This window comes from Micropterus salmoides, unplaced genomic scaffold (assembly GCF_014851395.1).
Source record: "Micropterus salmoides isolate LMB-PRFRI ecotype aquatic unplaced genomic scaffold, ASM1485139v1 Ms_hic_scaffold_3161, whole genome shotgun sequence".
In the NCBI taxonomy this organism is placed as follows: Eukaryota; Metazoa; Chordata; class Actinopteri; order Centrarchiformes; family Centrarchidae; genus Micropterus; species Micropterus salmoides.
In genome coordinates, this window is record NW_024042442.1 from 17,501 (window position 1) to 32,029 (window position 14,529).

At 41.5% G+C, this 14,529-nt stretch overlaps 2 protein-coding genes across 2 annotated transcripts in view; one reads left to right on the top strand and one right to left on the bottom strand.

Moving 5' to 3' along the window:
* The window catches only part of LOC119884092, a 2,609-nt gene extending 783 nt beyond the window's left edge, over positions 1-1,826 (bottom strand). Inside the window, exons 1-4 of the mRNA XM_038694562.1 lie at positions 1,449-1,826; positions 849-1,013; positions 471-625; positions 1-232 (exon numbers count right to left, since the gene is read on the bottom strand). The exon at positions 1-232 is cut by the window's left edge and continues 783 nt beyond it. Coding sequence (XP_038550490.1) covers positions 1-232; positions 471-625; positions 849-1,013; positions 1,449-1,501 — 605 coding nt within the window. The 5' untranslated portion in view covers positions 1,502-1,826. The remainder of the gene's footprint in view (positions 233-470; positions 626-848; positions 1,014-1,448) is intronic.
* Positions 1,827-4,403: 2,577 nt separating this feature from the next.
* On the top strand, positions 4,404-5,596 carry LOC119884090 (collagen alpha-1(XXV) chain-like). The gene is made up of 2 exons (XM_038694560.1): positions 4,404-5,101; positions 5,279-5,596. Exons 1-2 carry the CDS (start codon positions 4,805-4,807, stop codon positions 5,354-5,356), a joined length of 375 nt encoding a protein of 124 aa, XP_038550488.1. The 5' UTR covers positions 4,404-4,804; the 3' UTR covers positions 5,357-5,596.
* The last annotated feature ends 8,933 nt before the right edge of the window (positions 5,597-14,529 follow it).

The following is a 14,529-nucleotide window of genomic DNA, read 5'->3' on the forward strand; positions in this document are numbered from 1 at the left end:
CCTGTCCTGGGCTGCAGCGGATGGGTGACGTAATCAGACCTGTAGCTGGTGATGCTTTCAAAATGTTGAGGTTCTCGCTCCTGTGGGACTGGTTTAGAGTTAACTTCAACTTGGACGGATTTTTTCTGGAAGCAACCCTCACTGTTTGTGACAACTAATCCTTGGTTCACCTTCAAGCCGTCATGCAGCTTATATGGCCGGCGCATGTTAACTTTCCATGTTCTGAAGTCATCTGGGAAAAAAATAGGAGACACAGAAAGTGGATTTGGATCAGAATGTAAACAGTTTGCCACCTGTTAAATTGATGTTCATCTTTTCCTTTAATAATTGATTATTAAAGCATTACTTTAATATCTATTTCTGAACACACCTTTACAGAATCAAGCTTTTGTGGCAGGCGATTCCAAAGATTTGAACGGTAGTGTGTTGCTTTTAAATTTCTTGCGATGTATGATCTTGAAATTGCTTACGTTTGTACACTGAAATGTAGTCCTCTTCCTTGGATTCCATCTGGTTCGCTCTAGCGCGCACAGGATTGTGTGGAGCGCTGGTGCATTTCTGGTTGTCTTTAGGTGGCTGTGACGCCTTTGGTGGAGTCTTCATCCATTTGTCCACATAGTATGATCTGAAACACACGTAGAAACTGTAAATATTCCAGTAAGGTTCAGGTGGGTAGAGTGCTAGTTGCACTACATCATGGACTATTGGAGCTTCCAGGTGGAGAGACACATGCATCATTCTGCCTTACCCAACAGAAACATCAGTCCTCAGAGGTGAGAGCAAGTCTTCAGTTTAAATAAAGGCAGACTCTGTGTCCAGTGAGATAAGACCAACACTTTATATCCTACCTTGTGTATGTGCTCATATCGGCACTCATCCCCTTCAGTGAATGGTAAGGGTCTCTCTGCATTGAGGTCGAGATGATAGCTGTGTAGCAGCGTGGGGGGAGGAACCTCTCCTGGTACTCTGTGGTCATGGCCCGTGGCTGGGCTTTGTGAGAGTCAGGGAGCTTCCTGGACATCAAGGCAGGGCGAGTTTATAACACGTTCAACAACAAGGCAACTGTGGTTTAACCTTCATAAGACATACAAAGGCATTCAGACAAGGTATTAAATGCAAGGCAATACATGGGCTCAAATACATAATGACTAAAATGAAACAAGATAAATAACTAAAACGTAATCAGTATTTTCTCATCTTTTACAATGATAATCAAGTAGCATATATATCGTTAGGGCTACATAATGGCAGAGCTTTGCAACCTAGTTTTGTTTGCACAAAAATTATATGACCCTATGACCCTACAGGTCATATAATTCTATTGAAAATGTAAAATTTGAAAATACACAAGTAGGTCACCGGCTAATATTGTGTTTTCTAACATTTTTTTAAAAAGCCCAACCAAATTGGTGTCTCGTAAAGAAACCATCAGAAATAGATGACCTCACCTCGTACGTGGGGCATGGTAGCGGCACTTAAGCTCATCAGTTTTGGGCGGCATCGCTCGTGCGGCGGTACGCACCCCGCGCGCTTTCTTTGCGTCCTGTGGCTCGGAGCTGTTGCAGCCTGCTCTGTGACTCTTCGCTGCAGGCCTACAGCGTATGAATTATTGACCGGAGCAACATGGGAGAGTGCGTTGAAGGAGAGCAGCACGCAGCGGCCGGGAGCTTCTAAAAATAAACACCGGTGGATTGCTCTCTTATGCGGTTGTCAAGGAGAGAGCGCGTGATGCGCTTTTTATTTGGAGCGTAAAGAGGATTCCAAACCGGTAGTAAAGTGACAGAAGGTGGAGGAGCCACTTTTGAAAAAGATACCAAGTGGGCCATCAGTGTATGGGCCCCTTGAAAATGAAATGGCAGTTCTCAATCTGTGCAAGATGTTGCTTGTTCCGTTTTGTTTTTTTGTTTTTTTATAAATATGCTGAAGATAAAGGTGCAGTCGGGTTGTGCGTTTTGCAACGTGACTTGGTCGCAGGACTCCATCTGTCACTTTGTGATCATGTCCAAAAGCATGGAGGGAGGGCGCATGCGCACAACACACACCGGGGACTAAAAAAAATTGTGACCCTGTGAAGTGCCCATTCCGCCAACGGATGTTGTCATGGGGATTTTTGCCACGCACAAATGTTGAATTATGGATTTTTGAATCCACATGAGCACGGTCGCTGCGCTGTTTGTCCACTAGATGGCGTCCAAAGCTTAAAAAAGTAGGCTACAGAGAGTCCATTGGGTCCACAATTTTACTTTTGGGTCTCTTATTTGCACCTAACGTTACATTTAAATGAAGTGTTTGATTTGTAGTAGAGAAAAGACAGTGTTTTAAACAGCATCTGTTGAAATCTGGCGTCAGATCAGACTATAACTTTATGGCTGTAAATTAATTTTTTTTTAATTTGCACATAAACTATAGGCTACAACTGCATTAAACCAGAACAGAAATAAAACATGATTTAGCAAAATACATATAAATGCAAGAGAAATAAATGACAATTGGAGACTCACAGAATAATTCAGCATCGATCAGCAGAGTCATAAAAAGAAGACAAAAAATAACCAACTCTTGATAATCTGTAGTTTGGGATTCATAGCCTATTGTTCACCGTGATATCTGGCTGTGTCTGGTTTTACAAAAAGGAAGGAACGAATTGTAGAGTCGAGTGGTTGTGTTCAAAGTACCTGTAAGTCAAATACACATTAGTACCTGCATTGGGTGAAGTTTCTACAGTTTACATAGTGAAACTGGACATACTGCCCATCTGTCGTTTTTAACAAAGGCTCTGCACTCACAAACGTGTTTTCAGTTATTCTGGCTCATTGACCTCTGCTCATGTTGAAGTTGGGACCCTAACAGGTGAGTGAGGGAGATGTCAATCAAGCAACCTGAAGAGGCAGTCCAAGTGTGTACTTTTGCGGACATTTTCCTCCACTGGATGTGGCATTTAACATCTCTTCACCTGGAAAGCAAATTTCCCAGTACTGTTAGTTTGATTTTGTTCCAAATGACATGCCAGAGATATTATAATGTCTGTTTTTATAATAACCATTAGCATAATGGACTCGACCCATGTGAGAGGGGCAGGCATGGATTTAATGAAAGTAGCCTACTGTTACTAACTTATTCATAAATCAAATCATTGTAGAAAACATTTTGGGGAGCACAAAAGCGGCAAAAACTGCCCTGATAAATGGCAAGTCAGATCCGCATGGATAACTCAAACCTCTGTGCAGTTGTGCTTGTGCATACCGATTATTTTCTCAGTGATTTGGAGTGAAGATGATATTTTCAAAGAGAAGCATTAAAATGCAAACAGGGCTGGAAAGAGGAAGATCGGGATAAGAAGCCAGAAGTCTGGGGAGGTTTATGGATATTTGAAGTCTTTCCCCATTAAAGATTTCTGACTGCGTATGAAAAAGTACTTCTCTATTCAGTGTCACCAGAATCACTCCAAATACATGTTGGCACCTTGAAACGGGTGAACAGAGCAGAGGGATAGATGTTGATGGTGCTTAACTCTAGCTCAGATTAAGAGTCTGCACATTCATTTCAAATCCCAGCCTCCAGCCTCTGTGCATTAACAGAAACACTTGTATTGATGCTTGTGTAAACCAGACGGTTTTGCCGAAAGCCTAGTACATTAGATTATCATTGTGCCACCATTCAGACACGCTGTTCATTCATTAATGTGGGTTAGAATTTATGCAAAACTGGTTAGACTAATTTTCCATTCTGCATTTCTCAGTGTCAGTGTTTTAGATCGGAACCCTGCGTCACTTTGTCAGAATGACCAGCTGTAAAGACGAGTTTTATCCCCATGCCCTTTTATTTTTTTTGCCATTATCATGTGATACTGTTGCTTGTGCGCATTGTCTGCTGCTGCGCTAACCAAACCCACGAAGTAGATATGAACTAATTTCAGAATACAAGGCATCAAAGGAGGGCCACAGACTGTGGGGTCGCTGAACGCCAGCATCTCTGTTTGAGCGCTGCTTTGGCTCTCATCTCATGATGTCTACTGAACACAATTAATCAATTTTAGTGAGTGCGTCCATCCACCCAAAAAGAAAGAGATCTTTTAAGATTTTCGTGCGTTTTTACGCAGCGCCATGGCCAAAACCAACCTGTTAAAGTTGCCCTACAGTGGCTGCAGAAATTTTAATTCTTCCTCATACAACACGACAATTCCATGCTGATCTATTATCTTAAAAGTGTTTGCCATCTTGCTAGTGCTCATACAGTGAACCACACTTTCATAAAACGCATCTAACTGCCTCTTTACGCAGCGCCCCGTTGTTCTATAACTGGAGATATGACAGGAGTACAATACAGCCTAACTGCACATCATGTCAACAGCTCGGCTGTAAGAGCTCAAAAGGAGCAGGTCAATAAATTATGTTAATCAGTCGGGACAGATTGGAGGCGTGTTGCTGTCGTAATGAGGGGGAGCATGCCTGCACCGTGGTGGAAAAGCTCCGAGTGGTAAGGCTGTCTCCGCTACATGCGCGCTGCCTTCTATTTCCCCAGCCTCTCTTTCTACTTTATTGTGCGTAATAGCAATTTCCTCTGCAGTAGACTACTGTGCAAGGCTCGGTGCAACAAGTTTGCAGGAGCCAGAACACGCCGTCAGACAGGTTGACTTGATTTGGCTGGAGCGGAACTGTCTGTCGCTGTCACCACAAAGTCACTGTACGTGAACGCCGCGTCTCACACGCACTCACTCACTCACTCACTCAGAACAGTGTGCCATAAATTCGTGACTCGGCGCCAGATGCAGTTTGCTTCCAACAGCGCGTGTAGTTGTAGTTAAATGGAGATCGCGGAGGCAAGAGGAGCATCCAAGTGCTTGGAGAAAATGGAGAAAGAAGCGGCTCCTCGGAAGCGACAGTATTGGCGCACAACAGTGCTGAACATAATCTCGTCTGTATGTTCAGTGGCGTCCATCGCCTTTTGTATTTTTCTGAGCATGAACACGGCTGATATTAAGAACCGGGTTGTGGATTTGGAGAGTGGGAACGGCGAGCACACCTTTATCCGTGCCCCTGGCTACTCCATGGATGATTTTAATTCACTGATTGAACAAAGAGTGGATGAGCTGCTCTCTCAGGTAAGATTGACTTTTGCACTTGCTCCCCCTTAAGTTAATTGTTTTTACCTGCTTAATTGCCCATGAAGGGGACCATATTTCAGTAACAGCTGAACAGATACCCTTCACCCAATACTTTGATTTTATTGAAAGCATCATGTGCAAATTAATGTAAATGGAATTCTTTTAAAATTTCAGCGCTCCTACGAACATTTTGTCAAGATTCGCACTGCAAGAGAAGCGTCACCTGAATGCAACTGCCCGCCAGGTAAATGAAAAGTACTTTCTCCAGTGCACTCTGGACATGTGGGTGTCTGTCGGTGTGACACTGGATTTGAAGCCTGTTTGAATAAGACCACCGTTGATACAGGAATAGATGGAAGCTTTCGTAACCCCGGCCTTTTAGTTTATTTCATTGAAACCGTTTGCACATGACAGTTTGCCTGGATAGTAGTGTTGATGGTTTGGGGAGGTCCTGCTGTGAAGGATGCAGACAGCTGACTGGCCCTTTAACAGAAAGAAAGGTATTTAACAGCGGTCTATACATAGAGGCGCTGAGATGTTGTTTGGCTTGTGATGTTGCCTGCTCACTCACAAAATAAAACAAGCTTCTTGAAATTCACATTTCCCACCAGTAGATGGAAACATTCATTCCTTCAGCATTCTGATCATTTTGGGATGGAGTCAGGGTTTGGTGAAGTAAGTGCATCAGTGTTGGGAGATGCTGCTGTAGGATGTTGAAGGGGGCTGCTGCACAATTTGAGCATGACTGTTACAATTTTATTTTTTAACTTTTAAATGATACCATTTACTATTTTGCATCATTGTCAGATATCAATGTTGCTCCTGAATGTGTGATTGACAGCTCCAGTAAGAATTATGGGGGGTAAAACGAAATGTTAATATATATACAAATTGCCACCACATTAGCAAGTATCCAATTCTAATGTACAATTGAGATGACTGTGCAGTTTAAGATTTGAATGTTTTCTCCCTGTTGTTACATCAACTAAGAGTGGTGAACATAACACATTTAAGTGACTGAATCTCGATTTATATCTTAAAGGATGATTTTCTTTTTCATTCTGGAGTAGGCATGGCATATCATCTCTGTCAAAATGAAAACCACATGTTTTTTTTTGGCCCTCCATCTTAAGCTAAATGAACCATTTAAAAACCCATTGGATCAACCGAAGTTGACAACAAGAAAGTTTTTCTTAGCTCATAAAAGGTTTGACATTTTGGAGATACATGGTTTTCATAGAACAGCGAGGATATGTGAATTTCTTTAAGATTCCACCAGACATGAATATTTACTGTCAACTTATCTTTATCTATCTCAGTGTAGATAAAAGGAGTGCTTCAAATCAGAATGGGGAGTAATATCTTGCCTTTGTAAACAACACGTTAATGGTACATGGTAGTAACAATACCAGGCGCTCTCAGTGTGTCTGGCAGAAGGCTGTCTGTGTGACTGCACTGCTGAACCACTAAACTACCTGCTGCAGAAAACAGACATGTTATTAAAACTTTTTAAAGTTTGATGAAGAGGGATCTGTGCGCATCACAGCCTCAGGCAACTCCATCTGGCAATGTGATACAGTAAGTAAGTGTGAACATATACTGTCGGTGACCTCTCTGCAAAGGTCATAGTTGTGACATTGTGCAGGCTAGCCTTGTGGCTGGATCTTTGGATGGACAATCCAGGCGTCAGAAAGCATCTGTGCTGCAGGAATGAAGTGTCCTTGGACACGATGCGGGAACCTTACGAATGCCAGGGACTGTTCTGCTGTTGTCCCTGACTTCTGACCTCTCTGTTGGGGGATATCAAAAAAATCCCCCCCACCCCCTACCAGGAGTATTACATCCATCATAATCAGACATAGGTGAAAGAAGAACCAAGACAGGTGAGATTAATAAACCTAAATGACCCAAATGTCTTAGTTTTCACAAGTGGTTTATCAATTGTGAATGACTCATCTGAGTGGGAATGCCTGAATTACTAAGCCAGAAGTACTGGAAGTATTAACCATAATGAGACTCTCACAATCATGCTTCTCTCTGTTCTCAATCCATATCATATGTCTGCCATTTATTTTCTTCCACCACATTTCTGCAAAGGGCAGAAACAAAACAATGAAAACATTTCACATCAAATGAAGCGCAACAACGCTATAACCAAGGCGGCACTGGCACTCTCAAATTTGATTTTTTTTTCATGTCCAGTACTTCAGTAATCCAATAGTTTTTTGAATTACGGTTAAATACAAAACACATATATCATCCTTATACTTTGAAGAGTCTATAGTGTATTTAATAGTTAGTTAATGTTTGTTACACATGCAACTATTACATAGTTTGTCAATGCCTGGGAGTGGGTTTTTATATTATATTGGGCCAAATATCTTTATACCGTACGCATGCTGAATGGGTTTGCTCAATATTTATCCTCTCTTATGTCTAGGAGACAGCCCCTGGCTCAGATGTGGCTTTTTTCTCTCTTTGAGGGGAGGACCGTAATGTGCTTTTCACAGTCTTCACTTTCTTTCTGTCAAAGAAGATGGAGTAGTTGCAAAGACAGAGCAATGGTCCATAGCTTGAGGATATTTTATGGGTTGCTTCTGAATCAGAGGAAGTTTGCTATCTTTTATCAAAGAAAGTCTGTCATGAACTTCACGTATATTTTATTCATGCCGATGTGATTCTTGGTTAATGAAGGTGAAGTTATTTTTTTTATGGTGCCATTTGTCATTCTAACAGTATCTGGTGTCGCTGTCGTGTAGCACTCAGTTATTAGCTTCAGAGTGACTAAAAGCATTTTCACACTTTAGCTGTGATAGTGTCTGAACCTAGCCACATTAGCGGTGTGGCTCTCGGAATGGCAAAATTGGTGTGTGGTCATCAACTTTAATTCATACTGAAATATCTAGATGGATTAGATGAATTGCCAAAATTTCAGTTTGTCTAATAATTTAGTTTATGACTATTTACAAAACTTATATACTTTGCGTCACTGTCAGCTGTACTTTGTGTTCAGGCCTATTGTAAAATGTTAGCATGCTAACACACTAAACTATGATGGTAAACATTAGCATGTAAGAATTTGCATTGTGAGCGTTTTAGCAGAGCAAAGCTCACTGTCATTCTGCAACACTTCCTCATACCTAAACAACAAAATAGATCGATTGTCAATTATCCCAAAACAACATACAGTATATGACTGTTATATAAGTACAATGACCTATATTACTGTTCCCCAAAACAACATGTACAAGCATTGGAAGGTACCAGTCCAGCGACAGGCGTACCAGACCAGAAGTATGTTACATAAGTCACATGATGTTAAACACGTTGTAAACGTTGTGAAACAGTTGTAATTTGGTGAGGTTTAGGAAACAAAACTTCTTGGTCAGGTTTAGGAAAAGATCCTGGTTTGGGTTAAAATAAATACATTATGTCACATGACTTAACTCCCCTACGAAACGTTATTTAACTTAAAATAAGTCAACTTCTGTCACACGGGGCTTGAACCCCAGTTTCCTGAATGCAAGTCCTGAATGTACTTGACCCATCCACCCCACCCATCTCCTTAACGGGACTTTGTCACTTTTTTTGTCACTCTTTTGTCACCTGACTTCCTCCTTTGAAACTGTCATGTGGCCACCAGACAATAAACAATAAACGTAAAAATGGGTCGTAATAAGCTGCTGTACATTTGACCTATTTGTCCTCATTGTGGGTTTAACCCTAGTTTGTTTCTCTGGTCTGCACCCTGAGTTTGAAAATCAGTTTTTACACCACACATTTGCTGAAAATAGTATTGGGTCTAGGGGGAAAAGCAAACCTGTCTAACCAAGTTGGTTTGAAGTCACACCCACTCAGTATACCACACCGTGAAACGAGTCTCCTTCTAATAATTGTTTCAGCATTGGCGGGCAGTTTTCTTTTTCATTTTTTTTGTGTACCTGCTCCTCCCCTGGGATCTGCATTCCTAGCAGGGCCTGTTGTTTAATGGGACTATAATAAAATGTGCAGTCAGCAAGCACTGGTGCCCCCCCCCCCCCCCACATCCCCTTTTCCCCACTCTGCAGCATTTCTTAAAGTTAAAAAAACCTGGAAGCTAAACACTGGCCAAAGGGCTCGCGAGAAAACAGAACAACTTGCGGGACTTTATTTTTCCCTCCCGAAGGGCAAAGGGGCATGCAGCAATATCTGTTTGGCTTGCTTTGTCAAGTCCAGATTTGATTCACTTCAGTAGAGGCAAAACTACACAAACACAGCCCACAAAATTCTCAACTAATCACTCCTTTTCAACTCCTTGTGGCCAAGCTGGGTTACTCTCCCCCTTTCCGCCTCACGAAGTGTGTAATCCCAGTGGCCTGATACAATTACAGTTGTGCCAATCCCCTCAGATATCCACAACTCAGTGGGCAACTGGTAATTAATCACTGACAGCTTTTGAATTTAGCCCTCTGTGTGGTTTGGTGCTGGGAGGTGCCCTAATGGCCATGTAATTACTGAGTGCTAGGTAAAGCTAAGCAGACTTCCAGGTAGCCACTGCGGCCAGCTGCTTTTAGTTAGGTGGATCAGGTTAGGCTGCTTTTGTGAGCAAGTGAGGCCGGAGACGAAAGACGGAGCCTGGGAAACCTGGGAAACGGTGAATAGGCAATTGTGATTCTCATTGCTGCTAAATTGCTTAACAGGATGTCTACATTTACATCATGAGCATGATGTACTGTACACAGTGAATAACATCTTGCAGGGATCTTTTTATGCATGAAGAGCTTGACTCATTCAGCTCAGATCTTACATCGGTCCCAATAAATTAACATGATGTGGTTTATCATGATGAATCATCAGAAGTGGTGCAATTGCCCTAATTTTCAATTCTCACACAAGGTTTATTATAAAGGGCAGGATGCTGGAAATAGCACAGATGCCCTCTTTATACCTTTGACACAGCAGTTTTTATGGGAGATGATGAGGCATGTTAGCTGAAAGCACTGGTATTGACTGAGGGGATTGAAAGGGTGGCACGCTTTCAGTCCTTTTACTATACATTAACCTGGGACACTGAATGAAGATGAGATGACATGATTTTTATATGAGCGATGTCACAACAGCACTCCGCTGGAGACTGAAGTACTTCAGGCTGGGAGAGTGGGGACGGGGCCAGAAGAATGGAGGGGGAATCGAAAATTGTGCCTAATGGTTTGTCTCATGTGTCCTTGAACATTTCCTGGCACTGATCCTTAATCGTCATTTTGTGTGGAATAAAGCAGGAAGCTTGGAGATCCTGTCTTGGCTGCATCTACATTTACTACTTGGAGTTCGATCAAGGGGGGTTTCCATCACCACTATATAACAGCACACCCCACAATTGAATAAAATAACTGTCTCCCGTTTTTATTTGGCATTCATTTGCTCCCAAAATAGGCTGTTTTTATGATAAAATGTTTTCCCTTTCCCTTTGCACTTTCTGCGTCATCTTAGCATAAAGTTGGACAGGAAGATTTGCTTCAACGTGAAGCAATATTATTCTTGTCTGGTTTTGTACGTGCCTTTGATAAGCTCTTTGTCAAGCATGACACCCAAGCTGTTTGATTACAGCTGGAGGAAGGCAAATTTGTTGTTAAAATATTGATTTAAATAACTAAGAAGCATCACATTAGCACACCAAGCGGCCCTCTGGTGGTGATGCTGGTACAATATTACCCCTCCTTCCATAGCCCGGTGTTAAGTTTTGCATGCCTGACAAGCATTGCGTGCACCTCCAAATACTGCTTTTAAACACTGTAATATCCATTTGTGGGGTTCATCAATGGTGGTAAAGTATTATTGATTTAAAGTATATATTTTATATCAGAATCGTTAGGTTTAGAATCGTTTTTTACATTTAGTAGAAGTAAAATTACTTATGATTCAGCAAAAATATGTGGTGATAACTGCGTTTGATTAAAGTGCACAACAAAGTGTCAAGGACCTTCAGAGGTGGATGCAGAATTCGGCACAACACCAAGTAACCTCCAGTGCACGAGGAGGAATCGCTGATGTTGGTACACTTTGATGCTCCTCCTCCCGGGATCCAGTGCTCCTCTATCAGAGCTGGGTGGTAAATCCTCCATAAAAGACGGCTCACAAACTCAGTTCCTCACCCGCTTGGTGCCCTCTGACACTGGATTCAAAGTTCCAGTCATCCTCCTACTGAAGTCTCCTTTGTGATGGCTTAAGTTCATCCGTCCCTTCACGAGCCCACACATTCATCCCTGACCCACCAATATCTCAAAGAGACTTTAATAGACAAGAGGGACCTTTTTTTAAAGTGACATCCTTGTGGAACAGCTAGTCTACTGTTCAATATGGTGATTTTTCTGTGACTACAATGGCCACTAAAATGTTTGAGGTATGAGTACTTACTTTGACTCTACCAATCTTTAAGGAGTGATGTTTTTTATCTCTAGTAGCGGAGTGGGGCTGTTTTTTCCATGAGCCTGTCCCTGTTTTGTTTATCAGGTTGCGGTAACATGTGAAGATATGCACCGATAATTAATTTAAAATATTTAAAAATTGGCTTTACAAATGTTTCATGAGGACGGAAATGCATTTTTGCTCGACTTAAAGGATACTCATTATGTTTTGGTGAGAAACTGAATGTAATAATACATTGCATTTCTTTTACCGGCCTGTCTTATTGAAGGTCTCCCAAGGAAACTTTTGATACATGGTCAGTATTTCCTGTTTCTGAAGCATTATTGGCATGATGCAAGCAAAATGTCAAATGCAAACTACATTATACATGCTCTCCAATGCCTGTCTTTTGTATCATTAGTTTTGAATGTAAGAATGATTTTCCAGTGTCTGTCATCAGTTTCAAATCACCAGTAAAGCACAACGATGCCAGCGTTCACCCGTGTCATGGAAATTCTGGGCTCCAGACAAGCAAAGAGAACTAGGAACCCCTGAGGCACTCCCCACATGCTCTATACCCCTCCCTTCCCCACCGCCTGTGGCTTTGTGCCCTCAGGCCTCTCAGCCCTAGCAGGCATGGAGGATCGGGGTGAGGGGCACAGATGCTGCTACTCTGTACACCATCAGCTTAATAAGAACAGGCACTACAAATAAAACAGGCCGTTTTTAAAAAAAAAAAGCATTGGGACGTGCCACGGCAGGAAGCTATAATTTTGCCAGCGTGTGCCTGACATGCAAACTATGGTTAATATGGTCCTGCCACCACTCAGGGGCATCCCTAAAATGATGTCTTTAATTTTGAAAACAATGTATGGTTGGCGTTTTCCGCGTCTGTTTATTTTATTTTTATGTATGCATCATTTAGTCCACAGACTGAGGGCAGAATTAGCTTAGAGCTGTTCCATGTTATGTTCAGTTCTTTAGTCCAAAAACAGCTCGAGACCGAGTCTTTTTTCTCTTTGGATAAACCTGATAGAGACTGCATGAAAAGACTTGTGGTGGGGATGGGCGTGGAACCTTATGTTTCATGTTTTATAAATTCAAGACCCTCCTAATTGTTGTTAATTTATAGTGACCCTCCCCTTGAAAAGCAATGCAATACCCTCCCCGCCAATATTGCAAAATGATGCTCCAGTATGAAGTTGGTACATTATAAGACTATTTAGATCCATCCCAATTTAAACATTTATTATTTTAATAGAATATCTATTTTCAAAATGTACACATGTATCAGTACCCACATTAAAAGTGAGATAGCATATATCAGTTCTCCCAAATTTTCATCAGTTCAATCAGTTTTACAAAATACTCCATTCACTCTGTGTTTTTGAACCATGAGCTACTAATCAGATGTTACCACTGGCCTGAATGTATGAACGGGACCCAGGCACCATGTTCTGGCTTGTGTTGGTTGCATATGCTAGTGGAAAAAAAATTAAACACTCTTTGCTAGCGATAACGTCCACTTACAAATCACTTATAATGAGAGAGTCCATTATAACTATAATCACTTATAAAAATGGGAATATCTGTATCAGGGTTTTGAGACAGGACTTCTGCATATGTCAAAATGCACCCTTATGACCCATAATGACCATGAAAATATTTTTTTTTGTGTTACAATCTTGATCTAACAAGGGAAGGTTGAAATAATATATAACTAAGGTTGGAAAAAAAAGTTTCTCCTGGTCTCCCAAAATGTCAGAATACCTTTGCTTTAGCAAAAATAAATATAATACCCTCCCTCTTTTCTGACACCCCAAATAATAGTACAGTCCCTAACCATAAATCCATCTTATGCTTTCTCTTGATTGACAGTTCTGACTTAAAATAACAATTCTTTCATTGTATTTTGTTTAATTTCCAGGGTTTGAAGCAAGATAAAACAATCTACACTTAACGCAGCATTGGCCAGTCATCCTTTCAGAACATTATTTATGGTGGTTGCAAAACATTTATTAGCGCTAACATTTTGGAGTGCCCTCTATTCAATTTTAAAACCCTTTAGTCTCAGCAAAAACAAACAAGCAATCCCTCAAACTATCCAAAGACAGCAGGGATTCAGGCGATTTCTCAAAGTGGAAATAATGATGGAGGCAAGCAGGGTTTGCCCAGTGGCTGGCCAGATGATGTATGCTCCCAGAGTTGGACTTCGAAAATAGTCCTAACTGTTGGATCAGACTGCTGGTGTTTCTTGTCCACTGGGCCAAACACCATTAGACGTCCAGTGTGTTTGTCAGTTAAGTTCAGCCCCCCCCTTCCGTCCCCTTCCATGTTCAGATAGATACAAGAATGTCTTGCTTGAGATCTTGTCGGCTTGTTCGATGCCCCCCCTCCCTCGCCACCACTCACCAGGGGACTTGCACTTTGCCAGCCGTCTCTTCCCTCTCGAAGCTGTGCTAAATGTGACATGAAATATGATATACTGTAGATCTGACAGGGTAATAAACACACCGAGCAAACATTTGAGCCCTTGTGCACTCACAAACATGCTGTTGCACACAACTGTATCACAAAATATGCACACTCGTGGACCATCCAACTCACACATACCTACAGACACCAGTGCCAAAGAAACATGCAGCCATGCGTGACACTCTGCAGTCCCTCCCTACAGATTTGTAACTCTATTACCAGTGCCAAAGTTTTTTTGATGATATTGTGGTTTGGTTAATTACATTGTCTAAATTAAGAGAGGGAGAAAGCATGAAATAAATGGACTACAGCCATTCATTCACAACAAGCTGTGATGTTAAAAATGGTTTGGAATGTGGTTTTTCTAATTAAGGCTTATTTTTCCTCAAAATTTATATATGTTTTTTTCTTTCCCTTTAGCAGGCAATTAATCTAAAACATGCAATTAAATAATGTGGCTCAAACAAACGGTGCCCGGGGAAGTGGCAACTTGCCAGTTTAACATACCTGGGAATCTACATGCATCTACCGAGGTTGTGTCAGTAAAGATGGATTGATATGCAGAG

Coding starts and splice junctions, on each gene's coding strand:
- LOC119884090 (XM_038694560.1), top strand. CDS start 4,805: ATGGAGATCGCGGAGGCAAGAGGAGCATCCAAGTGCTTGGAGAAAATG. Junction 5,102..5,278: donor TGGATGAGCTGCTCTCTCAG/GTAAGATTGACT, acceptor TTAAAATTTCAG/CGCTCCTACGAACATTTTGT.